Here is a 16,607-nt window from a genome sequence, read left to right as displayed (position 1 = left end):
TACGAGAGAGAGAGAGAGAGAGAGAGCTCTGGGCCGTGTTACAGTCAGAGGCAGGATCAGGATTTACCACCTGAATCCGCCAACCAATCCGATTGGTTGGTTTTTGTGTATCCCTTGACGCCGACCAATCAGAGTCCACGCCTCTCCATTCCAATTGTTAAAAGGCTCAGTGGAAGCCAAACAAGCTCGAATATCACAGAAATAGCAACGAGGCATTATGTTCATAGAGTATGTGCTTTTTAGGCGTTGGGCCCAGTTAGTTACTGTAAAAAAAATAATAAAAAGATATGCTTGTTTTTTTTTTCATTCGTGCATCCTTATGTGCTGCATATTTGGCAAGCAACCACGTGGTATGCCCTCAAAAGGGATGAGGGGATGATGTCATCGTAAAAATACTGCAGCAAGCAGTCTGCAGTAATGCTTGACAGCTTGAGCAACAGTTCTCGGTGTTATTATTGACGTGCATGTACACACTCCGAATCCGAAAATTAATTTGAACCATAATACTCACCAAGTCAAAACGAATGCATGGATGCAACTCTTGTTTACAGGAAAGCCCATATATATATATATATACATATCCAAAATAAATGTATAAGATGTGATTTGTCTTTGGGAAAAGCTAAAATTGATTCTATTTTTGCACATTTTTATTGTGATTGTTACTGTCATTGCACTGTTGCTATTGTCACTTTTTGCTCTCAAATTAACCTGCAAAAATAATTCAAATAATTTGCACATTAAAAGTGCTACATTTGCCACAATAAGAAAAACAAAAGGCATATCATATCACATATGCATGTCTCGTTTATTATTCCCCAATTTAAGAACCATTTTCTCTATGCTCGTCCAAGCAAGTCCTATATCTACCTTTGTCAACTACACACATCCAGATAAAAGCTGAGAAGTTCGAAGCTGTGCACTGGACTTTGTGCTTTCAGGGAGGTGTTGATGTTGCAATGTCCCACTCGGGCAAGTGTCACCCCATACAGTAAGAGTACATGAGTGTATATTTCTACTATGTTGGAACTTAAAGGTATAGGATACCAAAAATGTTGGTCCTCTCAAGCTTTTTACTAGCTGCCCTCAGCACCCTGCTGATTTTCATTCTGGTCATCAAGTCAAGGATGCCAGAAATGAAGATTAAAAGCATCTTCTAGGGACTGAAGTCAGGGATTAAGAGTGAGGACCAACATACAGCTGCTCTATACCACCACAACACTCAATATAGACAAGCTTATACAGTAAGTGCTGTTTAAATGCTACCCCCTCCCTCTACTATACATTCATTATATATTTCCTTATATTCCAGTACTCAAAGGAAACCATAGTCCTAACATATTGACATATTGACTTTGTCATTTCATTGTGTGAATATGTTACTCTCGGTGATTATTAAGTAACAGTTTAGGTGCCAGTTCCCAATAAGTGATGCATTTGCATTACACATCAGGGCAAATGAAATGAGGCAAAACAAACATGTCATACAAACAGGCTGCATAAATAAAGTGGAGATTATTCACAAGGCAAAGCTTCTCCCAACACAAAATGTCTTCATCTGAGAGTGCAACCTGCTGATCGAGACGTCCTCCATGTGCTGTGCAAATGTCTGTTCATGCTAAATATTACTGTCTAGAATTGATTGGTTCATGCAAGGAGGGTGTCCTACATCCAGCACCAAATCAATCCTCACCTTGTTACTTAGTTCTCTTCGAATTGGACAGCTGTTTAAAAAGGTCATTCATGTTCGTCGTGATCATCATACCATCTTGGCCTTACAGGAAGTATCAGTTACTAGGCAGATCCCCATGACTTTACAGTTAAAATTCCAGTTTCAAATGATAAAGCAAGCAGAGTCACAGCTGCATCTATGAGATACAGGTCCACTAAGAAGTCATCAGTGAAAGTTAAAAAAGGGAAAATAGCTATAGGAAGAAGTGAGGATTGTTTCAGGTAGACAAAACACCACATCATGGAAAGAGAGGGATATAGCTGCAAGACTTTAAAAAAAAAAAAAAAAAAAAAAAAGAAGCAGCTGTAAGTTATTGCAAATACAACACAGTTTGTTATACTGTAATTTAACCCCTCAAAAGAGATCTGTGAATGTGTTCTGTGTGGAGATAGAAACTGACCTGAGTGGAAGGCACTGTATATTGAAGCATTGTCATGATGTTTTCATCACATTATCCAGGTCCATACATGTGACACTGACCCAACAAGGTCAGAATACATGAGGTCTGCTGTCGACTATGCCAAGACAGGAAGGTGATCGTGGTGATCGTTTCGCGCTCTGCTTCCGAAGTTACAATTTACACTCTACAGGGCGTATCAGCCTTCCATTATGACTTTAATAGACCACAAGTCAGTGAGAAGTGAGCTTGAAGTGGTTATATGATCACGGGCAGTAGTATTGGAGACAACCAGCACTGTGAAGTGGAAGTAGCAGCCAGGTTTTTATATGATGAAGAACAGACGGATGCAGTTTTTTGTTTTTTTTAAGTGGTAGCTCTGTGTTGCAGCAGCAGAAGGGAACAATAAGCATCGGGTTAGTAAAGCTACAGTACATTGTGTTTGCCCTTTGAGCTCTGTACAACACACAAAAGCCGAGCTGAATTTGGCTCAGGGTCGAGGTGGACTACTCAAGTGGCACAACACGACAGCATTGGTATAGCACAATAATAAAGAAATCTTAAATTTTGTTAAGTGCAGCAAAGCGCATACAATTTCAGTGTTAAGGGATAGGAACAAGACATTGACATTCTTGTCAATCAAATTAGATTAACTAATAATCTGACAAAATATATATATATGTATATATAAAGTACCCATTAAAGAAGTGGCAGAGTAAATTCAGCTTGAAATTTTGCTCTATTCTTCATCATTTAAATAGGCAATTGTATAATTAATTGAAGACTGTGGAGCATAAATCCCAAATCAAATGACAGAAATATGCATGTTGAAGAAATTCTAGTTACACATATATATATATCTCTTTAAAAAGTTTGAATGCTGCAGAACATTCTCCCTTTGCTTTCTTAGCTGATAAAAGAAGGCAAAAAAAAATAGTGCAAGAGGTAATGCAAGAGTGGGTGCTCAGAGTTGGTGACGCAAATGTGAAACAAAAAGATACAGAAGAAAGCGCGGAGCAGGGCCTGTCATTTAGGGAGCCAAAACATCCACACTTAAGTACCCAAACTGACCCCATTCCAAAAAGGAAAAAAGGAAAACAGACGACTTTTCGCTCCAGTGAGACATACCTGTTAAGCCTGCGAAGCCTAGCAAAGTTTCCCCTTAAAATGGAGATCAGACTAAGACAATAAACACTCACAGCGGGACACCACCTGTGCAGGCCTTTCACTTTCAGAACTGGCACTTTTGTCTATATTTGTCTATCTTTGATTGCTTAAGATGCCCACCTCTCAAGGTGCGTCACTTATCAGTGTCCCATACACACCGTGTGGCATGTTTCTATGTGGTCTGTGAGCCGCGGGCGTCCCCATCCGGACCGAGGGCTGCTGGCCGGCCTTGTGCTAAAACGCTGGCGGAGACCATTGGCAGATGACCGGCTTCACTCACCAAGTTCTCATATTCGCTACTGTCCTCATCTTCGTCTTCATCCTCATCGTCTTCGTCATCTTCCTGCCCTGCTGCTTGTCTGTCTAATGAGTCAGAGCTTGATCCGTCACCATTGCCAAGGTATGGGGTGTTGGTAGTGGTTACGGGATTAGAGCTGGCGGCGAGGCCCAGGCCCATCCCCAGTGGGCCGGGTGTAGGGTGTCCTGGAGAGCCCACAGCTTGGGGCCGGGGCAGTAGAGCAGCACTGGTAGGCGGGGGGGAAGAAGAGGAGAGCAGAGAGACCCCCTGGGACAAGAGGTCAGCGTAAGATGGTGGGTTAGGTGAGGTACTGGGCCGCTCCGGAGCAGAGGGTGTGTGGAAAGTTATTCTGGAAAGAGGGGAAGCCTCAGAAGGTTGTGTGTTCTCATCCGGAGTGGGATGGGAGTCTGCATTTTGGGCCTCAAGGAGCTCTGTAGGGCAGAGAGAAAGATGTAACTGGTAAAAAGAGTAAAGCATGTGGACATTTTTGCTAAATGTTATCACATCAAATTTGAGGGAATAAACTTCACTGTAGGACTGATCATGTTTAATAAATGGACTGAGGGGAAGTGATCGACACAGAGGAACTAGAGCTTAATACTTAGTGATTTTGCTGTTGGCTGTAAAGCCAGTTTATATTCAAAACCAGCAAACGTTTGAAATTGAATGATACAATTCTAGTTTATCGAATCCAAAAAAGGCCCCTACTTCTCTCCTCTTCTGCCGTCTTGAGTTTCCTGAGAGCAATTTGTTGTTTGAGTTTGTTCACATCCTCTTGAATTTTCTCTTTCACGCGCTCACTTTGTTCTACCTCCCCACACACAGCCTGAAAACAAGACAAACGGGTAAACAATTCATACAAAAAGGACAAAGCAAAGTCATCTAGTGAGCAGACAATTTCACTATGTGTCTTCCACCAGCTATCCAACATCCAACTCACCTGCACTTTATCTTGTAGTGCACTGTAGACTTGGTATATTGTTCGGATATCCTTCATGACACCATCTTTGTCAAAGAATTCCGCCCTGGAAAGATATTTACCAGTATATCCATTACATCATTCAAGACATCATATATAACATCACGCAGTACAAACTCTAACCTAGCTTGTTCATCAAAGGAAAAGGCATTAGAGCAGTAAAGGTGTGTAGTTGTTGAATTATGGATGCCTTTTATATCACGAATCAAACAAATGCCACTGACTCTCACATAAAAACATCAGCTGAATAAGCTTAAGTGAAAACAAAGTGATCTTATCAGAGGCTAGATAGACAGGTCTGGCTAAATCCCCTGCAGTTAAGATAACAATGATACACAGTTCAACTCTTCTTTAACAGAAAGAGCGGGTCAAAGTTTAAACACAAAGACACAGAAATACATACCAGCTTTCCCCTGCAGGGCATCATCTGCTAATGTATGCTGGTAAATGTAAACTAGGACTTAAAAAGTAAATTGTTTGGGGGAGGGAAGCAGCTCACACTGATTAGTTGAGGCTCGAGCATAGAGGTGACAGGGAGAAAATGTTATGCCCTCAAGGTGAAGCTGAAGTATGCTGTAAGGTTAAAACAGGTGGTTGCTGCCTCTCCCTCTCATGGATGACATATGGCCACCTATACTCTGTCTGACATATGTCTGCAGTGACGTGGGTGCAGTGCAAAGAGAAAGTTGAGAGCCCAAAATCTTACCCATGCTCTTTGATGACCTGGGTGTAGTTGATTGAGGTGTTGGGCACTGAGGAGACTTTGTATTCCTGCTGGCTCGTGTTGCCAAGGTTTGGGATTGAGAGGGTGATCCTCTGGTTGTACCTACTGAGAAGTGATGACCAGTTAGAACTTTCAAAACATGTTACGGAATAATACTATACCACAATATATAACGTACAATCATTCATTTCAATTGTCATATATGTGTGTGAAATATATATATAAATATATATACTTTCACTTTTTTTTACCAGTAGCACACATATGCACAAAGTCTGTCATGTTTTAACTTTCTAAACATAATTTCATACATGGTTTAAAATGGAGCTATAACCTACTAAACTAATACTAAAATTAGGTATGCACCAATCTGACTTTTTCTCTCCCCAACTCCAACCCCAAGGTTATCTTCTGATAATTCCCAATCCTATTACAGTGCTCTACTTTACTTTAGTAATTTTACAATCTGTGCATTTATTGGGATTGTTTTTATGTGAGATGACATAAGGTAAGGGACTGAATGAATGTTATTGACTTACTGAATGACATTGACGAATGAACTGTATTTGATTTGGGATCGTTCACTTAACGACTTTCACCCAATTTACTTAATTAGGTAAATATTTACAAAAGATACCAATCAGATTTGAGCATCACTGTACAAAAAGAACTTAAAGATACAATAAATCCTGTATGTAATTTAAAAGCCTAGACAAGAGTAAATATGTATTGATCAGACAGTAATTTGACATTATACCATGAACATGTGTTTGCTCAAGGTCGACATGCAGTAATTACCTGTGGTTAGGTCTGAAGAGCACATACTCCAGTGCGTGCGTGGAGCTGTTGGCGGTGGAGATGAAGCTGAAAAGAAGGAAGACGAGGTCGGGCACTCCAAGAAGCTGAGTCAGCTGTTTGTGGATGATCTGTTCCCTGAACGACATCTGCTGCTGCGTGTTCCTCCGGAACCGGTACCAACCAATAACGTTCTACACGGCCAAAGAAACAACTCATTTAAAATATGTTCCATCCAGTAAAGCCTCACTTACCCAACCCCATTTATAATCAAGTAAATACCAAGTACATGGTCGACCAAAATACCAAATACAGTATGTGGAACAAAATTGACACTAATAATTATGAAAACTGTACAGCCTCTTGAAAACAATGGTACATGTTGTTGTATAATATCATATTTGAAGCCCAAACTGTTGAAATCAGGACTTTGAAAGTGAAATGAATCGAAATAAAAAGGTCTGATTCCTAAGGATTCAGTTTATTGTCGCCCGTGGTTGTAGTGTTGCCTTGATTTAAATGTATCACTGACATTTTACAGGACATCAGCCACAATGTATGTTGAAATGACAATTTAAAATAAAATGCACTCACTTTCCGCCTATCTTTAAGGATGCTGTTGAGATTTTCTTCATTGAGTTTGCCTGCATAGTCATAAAAGCTGATGAGAGAAAAAAGAAGAACAAGTTAGTTCAAACTGATTCAACATGTTCTTACTCCTCCTCTGCCTTGGCCTAATTATTTTACCCAATATTGTCAAATGGGGCCATCTACTGTCCAATGTCAAATTAATTCAGTCTGTGCAAAAATACATGTAAGGCAAGGGATTTATCCATGGATATTGTCTTACAATGACCTAAAACTAATTCACCAAAAGCTACTCTGCACAAAGGCTGTTTTTATTGATGGGAAAAAAAAAAACATGCTAATAAATGCCTGGAGCTCTTTCTACATGAATTGGACAACAAATAGCTCTTGTAAAATGCCACTTCAACCTACCTAACCTTGTTATTCGTGTGTTACATCAGTATTATGTCAAGTTTTCTAAACAAAATGATCATGGCCAAAATTGGAGGCTGACAATTTTGTCTCCCTAAAGCAGTGTCCGTTCTACAAACGTAACACAAGGTGACATTTTAGGTACATTGATAATTGATAATAGTAGCTGTTTAAGAAAAGAAAAAAAAAGCTCATATCTTACCTAAATAACTGTGCACAAGGATCATGGTTATGAATTTCTGTTGGGACAAATAATGAGAGATGTTTCAGTTATATAGCATCATATATGCCAAATCTTGAAAAAGGCATAAGGCGAAGTGTAGCCCCACACCCAAAAATGAAAAAACAACAACAGAGGACTACAACCTGCTGTCATTCACATTGGAATCTGTCATTTGTATGACAAAAAAAAAGACATTTCTTTAAATGTCCCATTTTGATTAGCTCTTCCAACATGAATAGTTAGTTAACCATCTATAAATCAGATATTACACACCTGCACACCTATACAGGTGTTTTAATTTATGGCTCCTCAGGTTAAAGTTGGAGAATATGTACTTAAGGAATGATGAAATGGGAGTGGGGATGATGTCAACAACATCAGTCTGTACGCGCCTACACAGACTTAGGAAGAGCTCTTAACACAATAAATAAGTGAGAACACCACTGTGGGCACACAGGCTTTTACATGACTTGTAATACATGTCAGCCCGGCCTTTTGGGAAAATTGTACCTAATGACTTTCTGACTTAAGCATCTAAATGGTATTCAGCCATCATTAATATCATTATTATACCTGCGCTTATCCTATTGTGACACAAAAAAAGGTTATTCAAGTGTGATCCTGTGAACTTCTATCATATACTTTTTTGTCTTTTGCGGGGCTTACCTACTACCTGGAGCAATTCTGCAGTGCTGATCTGTGTGTCACTGATGCTGACCGTCTCTTCTTGCCTTACATCTCCTAATAGGAAGCCCTCCTGTGCAAATGCATTTAGACAAGATTGAGGTTAGGGCACTTATGTAGACCTTTAGTTGATCAACAAGAACATTTTATATGTATATTTTTCAATCAAAAGAAAGTCAACGATTGTTCTGGTTGTGTCAGAATCCCTGAATCATAATCAAGACTTTCCTTCATGCAACATACAATAGCAAGCCCACTTTTTTATAAAAAGGTGACAGCTGGTAAGTGAACAACAACAACAACAACAACAACAACAACTCCGCCTCACTCTTTCTGCTTATGTCAGGAATGCAGACAAACATGTTCACAGCAGCTGTCCTCCTTGACCAGCACAGACTTTTCAAAGTGTGGCATGTAAAGTGTAGCTTCATGTGCTCTTATCTTAAAAAAGTGTTTATTTCCCAAAGGATGACCACATCATGGTTTTTTTGACTTGAATACTATTGACATTAGCACATGGGCTAAGAAGCTAATCTAGCCATGTGGAAACAACAAAAACAAAAAGGTGTCACCTGATCTGCCTTAAACTCCACTCCATATGAACAGCTGACACAACAACACACTTGATATCCGATGACAGGTCAACGCGTTGGACGTGAGCGGCGCACAGGCACACGGAAGTCACGTGACTTGGCAGCTAGCTCACATGCTAAGTAGCTAGCTAACCACTATGTATTTCCTGGATCTCAAACTCCCCCCCCACCCCCTCTCCCAAACAAAACAGCATTTTAGCATGTGGATAAAGCACATATTCCTTTATATGGTGATTTACAGAGAGGCTAGATAGTCAACACATCGTCTTTAAATGACTACATGTGTCTGCAGATGAATCCATACCAGCCGGTAAATAGACGGAACCGAAACTAGCTAGCCAGCAACAGGATGATGACACTATAAAAACTACACAAACTAATGGCGTCGATCACACAACCCCCCCTCCCGAGCACACACTCCTCAGCAGCAACCACCGACGTGATATGAACACTCACATGATCCGAGTTGCTGTTGGCGCTGTGGTAACACACAGAACTAAAAGTATAACCTGAAATGGACGCCGCCATGATGGAAACATCCCGATCGATCCCGATGCGGCCCCCACCCCTCTGCGTTTCCAGGCACGCTCCTCGAACGCAAAGCATTCTGGGAACTGTAGGCGGCCAGACAGACAGACAGACAGCCAGCATGGAAGGCGCTGCAGAGAGAAGCGTGGAAGTGAAATGTGGAAACAACTCAGGAGAGGACGACAGCTGCTCGGATACCGATTTTGAACCTTCAAAACTGGGGACGAGAGAATAGTAAGCTGGGTGGCGGTGGTGTTGATCTGGTGTATGTTGCAGATGTCAGTATATCAACATGATGGCTGGTTTATGGTGCAAGGCTGCACAGCTAGCAGCAGAGCTAGTTCAAGTTAACCACTTCAAATACTTTTTAATTAAGCAGTTTATCAGCATTGTCACGATCTAGAGTTGTAATTGTGTATCTAAGCTTCCCTGTAATCGTTACATTGACTTAAAAAAAAAAAAAGATGGTTTATTATTATATTCCTTTATTATATTCCTTTATTATATTCCTTTATTATATTTCTTTATTATATTCCTTTATATATTCCTTTATTATATTCCTTTATTATATTCCTTTATTATATTTCTTTATTATATTCCTTTATTATATTTCTTTATTATATTCCTTTATATATTCCTTTATTATATTCCTTTATTATATTTCTTTGTTGATCCCCATGGGGGGAATTCGGGTGTTGCAGCAGCTCAATTACATAGAAACAGATAATAAATACAACATATTATACAATAAAAATAAAAATCTATATACAGTATCAGTCAAAAGTTTGGCTGAAACATTCCTCTAATTTAAGTCTGCCAGCAGCAGGAAAATTGAAGTCAAAGGTTCAGTGTGTAAAGGAGACAGGGCAAATGAACCCGGACACTTATAAATGGGACACAAAGGGGTGTGAGTGGCTTTCAAAAATGCATGTAACACAGTGAGGTTGGTGGTGAAGTGGCTGCATGCGGGACAGTAGAGTGAAACCAGTGGTTTCTCATGTGGTGCGTTTATATGTTAATATACAGTACCAGTCAAAAGTTTGGACACACCTTCTCATTCAACTACTTAGAAGAATCTTAAAATATAAAACATATTCTGGTTTGTTGAGCATTTGTTTGTTTACCACATAATTCCATATGTGTTCCTTCATAGTTTGGATGTCTTCAATATTAATCTACAATGTAGAAAAAAATAAAGAAAAACCATTGAATGAGAAGGTGTGTCCAAACTTTTGACTGGTACTGTACATTCAACTTCAATCAACAATTTATATACATTTGAATCAAGCAACTTACTGCTATGTTTCTATTATAGCAAAGTGTCATCTGTGCTCATAGTATTTATTTAATTTCCAATTCAGTTTTTTTTGTTTAGCCCAGAATCACAAATTACAAATTTGCCTCAGAGGGCTTTACAATCTGTACACGTGACATCCTCTGTCCCGGAACCCTCACATGATCGGCACAGAAAAAACTCTCCTAAAAAACAGGGAGAAAGAAGGAAGAAACCTATGTGAGAGCGACAGAGGAGGGATCCTTCTCCCAGGATGGACAGAATGAAATAGATGTCATGTGTACAGAATGAACAGCATAACTAATTGTCGGTGACTGTCCTTTTTCTGCAGCTGGGAAGATGCATATCAAAAAGAACTTGAGACATTCACAGACATTGGGGATGTTGGTGAGATATGGTAATCATTTTCAAAATATTGCCATGATATCCACTGTTTTTACAGTATTTTGCATGTCAAAATATGATGGTTCATATTAAGAGATTTGTTTCATGCAGGATTATTGCTCTCTGACAAAAGCTTGTCTCATTACTAAGGTGTATGTGTTTCCATCATCTTGAAAGGTTTGGTGAGGAAAGCATGAGCCGTGTGCTGCGATGGATGGACAAAGCTAAGATCCCAGAAGATGCTGCCATTCTTGACATCGGCACTGGAAATGGAGCCTTTCTAGTTGAACTGGTGTGAAGAGTATATTTTTGATATTATTATGATTTTCTTTGTTAGAGGGCACTTTGTTTGGTTGTTCTTAAAGAGTAACTTCACCAAAATCACAACGGATCTTTGAAATATAGCAACATGTGTAGATTATCCAGGGAAACAGGGATATTGTTAATGGATGCTCTATTTTTTTGTTAGATTTTTCAAAGCTTAGAAAGCAACAATCCAAATGCCTTCCATCTCCATTGTATTGGGATGATGATAGAAGCCTAAGCCATCTCAAAACTCAGCCAAATAAATTCTGCATGACTAAAAACACTCAGGTTTAACAGGAAAAATGTTTGTCATCTAGGTGATCTGGGTCTTTTAATTGAGAGTTTGTAAAGACGGCTAGGTTTACTTTGATGAACTTGTCAACTACTTTAACTTTCATAAGCCATTTCTATAACAGTTGATAACTTAGCTGTGTTTTTTTTTTTTTTGCGTCAAGGCTAAACATGGATGCAGGAATCTGACTGGAATAGATTATTCTCCAGCATCTGTAGAATTGGCCAGAAACGTTCTGCAGGCGGAGGACTTGACGGCTGTCACTGTAAAGGTGGGTTCGGTTATGTTGGTCATTAAAACAGTTCTCAGTTAATTAACTAACCTACTCTATTCCTTAATGCCAATAATACAACAGAGCTTTAAGCATACTGTGAGCCAGCCTGGAAAGGTCAGAGGAAACTCTCCGGGGTTTACTATGTGGGAGAGTTGGATAGGAAGAAGGCCCTGAAAGTGATGGAAGTCTGCCCACCATTCAGATTAAACCACCCGAAATGAATTGGCAAGATTTATCACAGCTTCTGACATCTATATGCAAGAAAAACAAGTTATTAATGCATGGTCGGTCTATAAGGGATGAGTGAGTATTTCTCTCCTGTGTGCAAAGTACAGTTGCATATATGTTATATGCATCACACGGCTGTGTGCTTTGCTTGGACAGAAAGCCTTCTACTGAAGTCAATATTGACCTAAGCTGGACAGGGAGAGCACAGTGGTTGTATGAATGTGTGTATGTGAGAGAGAGAGAGAGAGAGAGAGAGAATGGTATGTTGGTATTACTTTAATACTGCAGATTGCCAAAATAATTAGTGTGGATGTGTAGCCTTGAATAGAGTCAGCAGGTGTGTGTGAAGTTTCAGCCACATGGTAAAATGTATAAAAAGCTTCTTTGACAGGTCTTACTTTAAAGGTCATTACGTCCAACCCTGTCTGCATTGACATTAGTCATCATGTGACCTTTTTGCATTCTTTTAAAATCCCATGCTCACACTCAAAATGAACTCTGATCAATTGCAGCAATATATAGGGCATTTCTCTCTCAAGTGGATCACTTGATCATCAAAGATCACTCATTTTGTGACCTATGGTTTGTGAGTATGTGGCTCTTGAGCTCTCCCCAGAGATCTGGTGTTCTGCCCTCTGTCCTCATAAAGGGTTCCTTTCACTGCTGGTATGGTAGGTCAGCAACCTCTGCAGTATTAAACGCTGTCATGTCGGCAGTTGGAGTTTAACTATATAGTCATTAAGGCTTCGTTTTTGCTGTAGTGTTGATCAAAGACAAACTTTTCATTAACTGATGACTTTTTTTTTTTTTTTTTTTGCCACCATCAGACTCTAACATTCATGCAACATCCAGTCCACACCGATGGCAAGCCTTCGGGAGCAACTTGGGGTTAAGTATTTCAGGAAATGGATTTCTTAAACTGCCATGGTGACCTAAAGGGTTTTGATGTCTGCATCGACAAAGGCACATTCGATGCGATCAGCTTAAACCCTGACAGCGCTAAGGAGGACAAAAAACAGTATGTCCAAGTTCTAAAAGATGCTCTCAAGGACAAAGGATTCTTCGCTATCACTTCCTGTAACTGGACAAAGGAGCAGCTGCTGGAGAGATTTAGTGAAGGTGAGGGGAAACGCTTGAATTATTTATTGTATTTCGGGTCATTTGGTTTTAATTTATTTCGATCGAATGTTGTTCATTTCTTTGTGAGAGCTCCATAGGACTTTCTAATCAGGGTTTGCAGCTATCCCACTGTCATACGAGGCAGATTAACTCTCCACAAACCAACTGATTAGACAGGTAACACTAGTGTAAATCCGACCTTTGATCAGACATAGTAATTAGGATTATGTCAAGCCATTCCTTATGCATTTGATTCTACCCTGCTATTGCTCAAGCAGTTCCTAGTTTATTATTTGCCGGCTTCCTGCAGCAGTTTATTCATTTACATATTTTGGTGAGCAATAAGAGCAATAGATGATGTTTTGCTCAGAATCGGTCCATGATGCAATTTCTTAAGTCATTGGCTTAAAAAGCCTGTAAATATGAATGTGTGTAATATATTAGGATATTTTAATACAGAACATGTTCTCTAGGAAATTTGACATAGATTATGCTTGATTGAGGTGTTTTATTGTGCCACAGTACAGTAATTGTTGCCAAGAAAAATGGCTGCCTGGAGGGGAAAAAAATGCATAACAAATTCAAAAATATATTACAGGTTTTCTCGTAATGTTAAAGGTTCCCTGAGGAGCTTTTGACCTCATAGCACTCTGAAGCTGTTTTTCTATGGTTGGCTCACCATTTTTATCACATGCATGCGGGTGGAGCACCACACAGTCCTGCCAATGGTTTCACATTCTTTCACTGATCTACAGGTGGTGGTAAAATGCCAAGATTTTTCAGCAATACTACAAAAAGGACAGGGAAAAAGACTAACTAGCAAGCACGGCTTCAAGCAATACTTTAAGAAGTTGGCTTTGCTAAGAAAATGTATGTTAGAGCTCAAGGATATACACAATGGGTTTTGGTGAAACTGAATGTAAACATAACTTGTGTTGGTTTACAAGACAACGCCACAGGGCACCCTTTAAGTGGATATGTGCAGTGGTGTAAGTGGGTTAAAACGGTGGGAAAACAGCTTTGTTGTGAGACCCACAGTCAAAACACAGACACAGTTCCACAACTGCCTCCCCAGTTAGCTGGCAGGTTGTTAAACTTCAGGCAACAACAGCCTTGTAAAGTTAGAAATACGGGAAGCTTCCATTAGCTGTCACTCCTCTAAGTGTAGTCGCTCTGGAGAGCCTGCAGGGGGCCAAAGGGCTTCGAGGTCTCATCTGTCATACTGACAGGTTGTCTTTACAAGGCCCCAGAAAGCGCCACAGATGGTGGATGGATAGTTCTTGACTCACAGTTCTTCTCCTAACCCTTCTGTAGCCATAGTCAACGAGAAAAGCTTCCAGGCATCTGTGTTTAAGAGGACAAGTTGCTGTTCTAGTATCTTAACCTTCCCCTTTTTCTCTGTGTTGCCTCGCAGGATTTGAGTTTGTAGAGGAGTTACCTACACCAAGCTTCCAATTTGGAGGCAAGAAGGGGAACAGTGTTACAGCCCTCATCTTCAAGCGAAAACATTGATTCACATGTGCCCAGAGGATACTTTTTGTGTGTCGTCAATTTCCTTTTCTTTTTTTCTGTTTATCACAGAAAATTATAAAAACCTGTACATACTTTTTATAACAATACTTGATTCACTTTTAAAGGATATGTGTAATGACGCAGGCAAACAGTGTAACTGAGTGGAGTTCTCTTGTAATAAATGTTGTTTTTGTTTTGTTGCGGTCGTATCATCTTACCTTGATCCACAGTGCTAAAGCAACCTGTAACTTTTGTATGAAATTGTTCAGTAATATTTGTGAAACTGTTATGCAGAGAAGATGCTCACATGGAACCTTTTAATCTCTGAATAACAAGTTCTCTCTGACCCCTGACGTAACGTAGCTGCCCATGTCTTGTGACATCAAGAGACTCAAATTTAAACTCCTCCTCCTTGTTCCCCACTGACACTTTTTTGACTGTAACGTTCCTCTACTTGTAATACTTTAGACAGACGATTATTCAATCTCTGAATTTAAGCCCAGTGGCTAAAATGTGTTCTATATTTATTTTATAAAGGGCTTAGAAGAGAAAGGATATACACAGTAACTTACGCTGAACATTTTTCCCCGTTCCATAAATCATCTTATAGCCCCTCCAGGTATGTTGCAAGGACCCTGATGAGAGTCCTGACCCACAGTTTGAAAACCACTGCTCTGTCCTAATGAATAATGAATTGCATCCATCTTTCATGTCATGTGAAAAATAGCCTTTACCTAATTGGCTCAACTGGAAACCAGCAGAGCTTTGGATCCTGAGGACTGATTAGGAACTTCTGACATAATGAGTAAACAAGAGGCCTTGCCTTCTGTGTAAGACAAGCCTCACTGCCATTTCCTTTTCCAATGGCATCATTAATAACTGTCAAACTCTGGACTCTTAATTGCAAGCTGGGCGAGTGGTCCAATGGAACCGTCGATGTTGAGTAAACACATGGAAGCTTTACAAGAATTACTGCCTGGAATTTAACAAGGCCCTGGATATCCTGCCTGGATGTGCATATAATGCCCACATTTACAACTCTCAGATTTTCCCATGAAGAGAAACCTCCATTAAAATATCCTCTCCTTTACCTTTGTTGACATTCACTCTCACTTAGACAAAACATCTGGTTAGACAGATCTTTGAGTGTTCTCGCATTGTTTTAATTAGATTTTAATATGTACTGACGTTATGGTACCTCTTTGACTATACTGCAGCCTACTCATTTTCCTTGCACAGGTGCTGTTGCTAAGAAACAGACTATGCCACGATCCTGTTTGCCTAAACAAAGTCATGGTTTTTTTTAGACTGTTTTTCCATGAAACATTATTCCTAACAGTGGATTGTTCTTGAATTAGAATCAGGGTTATTCACATACAATGGGTTTGCCTTGGTATTTTGGTGCATAAAAATGAGTAAAAATAGTAAGAGACTGGAAAAATAAACAAGTACAGGTAAAGAATCTTAAAAACTATATAGAAATATATCTGTTACAGTAATTAGATTGTCATTCCGACAAATCTTTCCTTGTCTGTCAATCTTAGTTGCTTTAAATTTATGTGGAAAAATGATGTAGAGATTGCAAGATTTGTACTTGTGATGCTGTGCTGGCAGTTAAATGTGTGTTTTCCTTATTTTTTAAACTGGATATATCTTGCTCATGTGTCTGAGACATGCTCCACTGTGCACTGTGGATTAATTCAGGAAGCCAAACTGTCTTTCTTGTTAAAGGGCCCATTTTAATCAAAATGAGAATTTGAACCGTTTCTTTTTGGCATCTTAAAAAGTATTACCATCCACCATGAAGTAAAATAAAACTTAAGATCTTGCTTGGTTGAACTGAGCTGTACAGAAAATGTACCACCGTCAGCACTTCCATGGGTTTTGGGTTGGCAGACACGTCTGAAGCTACACTTTTATTCCGCTCATAATATTAACCTATAAGGGTTTAGACGGGATGCCACTGGCTGCCCTACCAGCATGAACGCCATGCTTTCATTTTAACCTCTCAAATGTGATACTGCAAATATTTATGTTATTTTGCTTCATCTCCCCGGTAACACGTTTGAAGTGATCCTA

General features: G+C 39.6%; 2 protein-coding genes across 3 annotated transcripts; one reads left to right on the top strand and one right to left on the bottom strand.

Annotated features, from left to right (window-relative positions):
- Positions 1-735: 735 nt before the first annotated feature.
- Positions 736-9,132, bottom strand: abraxas2 (abraxas 2, BRISC complex subunit). 2 transcript variants are annotated; one of them, XM_054600398.1, is made up of 9 exons: positions 9,048-9,132; positions 7,981-8,071; positions 7,294-7,330; positions 6,687-6,753; positions 6,096-6,286; positions 5,280-5,402; positions 4,535-4,619; positions 4,303-4,420; positions 736-4,025 (listed from the first exon to the last, which is right to left on the bottom strand). In XM_054600398.1, the coding sequence occupies exons 1-9, from the start codon at positions 9,117-9,119 to the stop codon at positions 3,469-3,471; spliced, it is 1,341 nt and encodes a 446-aa protein (XP_054456373.1). In that variant the 5' UTR covers positions 9,120-9,132; the 3' UTR covers positions 736-3,468. The 2 variants fall into 2 exon arrangements, with proteins under 2 accessions (XP_054456373.1, XP_054456374.1); XM_054600399.1 differs by lacking the exon at positions 9,048-9,132 and adding an exon at positions 8,571-8,627.
- On the top strand, positions 9,106-15,782 carry eef1akmt2 (EEF1A lysine methyltransferase 2). The gene is made up of 6 exons (XM_054600396.1): positions 9,106-9,353; positions 10,745-10,810; positions 10,975-11,089; positions 11,559-11,666; positions 12,800-13,016; positions 14,431-15,782. The coding sequence occupies exons 1-6, from the start codon at positions 9,106-9,108 to the stop codon at positions 14,526-14,528; spliced, it is 852 nt and encodes a 283-aa protein (XP_054456371.1). The 3' UTR covers positions 14,529-15,782.
- The last annotated feature ends 825 nt before the right edge of the window (positions 15,783-16,607 follow it).

This window comes from Anoplopoma fimbria, chromosome 6 (genome assembly GCF_027596085.1).
Source record: "Anoplopoma fimbria isolate UVic2021 breed Golden Eagle Sablefish chromosome 6, Afim_UVic_2022, whole genome shotgun sequence".
In the NCBI taxonomy this organism is placed as follows: domain Eukaryota; kingdom Metazoa; phylum Chordata; class Actinopteri; order Perciformes; family Anoplopomatidae; genus Anoplopoma; species Anoplopoma fimbria.
Note: the sequence above shows the minus strand (reverse complement) of the source record. Positions and strands in the feature narration are given on the sequence as shown.

Coding starts and splice junctions, on each gene's coding strand:
- eef1akmt2 (XM_054600396.1), top strand. CDS start 9,106: ATGGACGCCGCCATGATGGAAACATCCCGATCGATCCCGATGCGGCCC. Junction 11,090..11,558: donor GAGCCTTTCTAGTTGAACTG/GTGTGAAGAGTA, acceptor TTTTGCGTCAAG/GCTAAACATGGATGCAGGAA. Junction 11,667..12,799: donor TGACGGCTGTCACTGTAAAG/GTGGGTTCGGTT, acceptor TAAGTATTTCAG/GAAATGGATTTCTTAAACTG.
- abraxas2 (XM_054600398.1), bottom strand. CDS start 9,119: ATGGCGGCGTCCATTTCAGGTTATACTTTTAGTTCTGTGTGTTACCAC. Junction 4,620..5,279: donor CAGGTCATCAAAGAGCATGG/GTAAGATTTTGG, acceptor ATATCTTTCCAG/GGCGGAATTCTTTGACAAAG. Junction 4,026..4,302: donor GACGGCAGAAGAGGAGAGAA/GTAGGGGCCTTT, acceptor TCTGCCCTACAG/AGCTCCTTGAGGCCCAAAAT.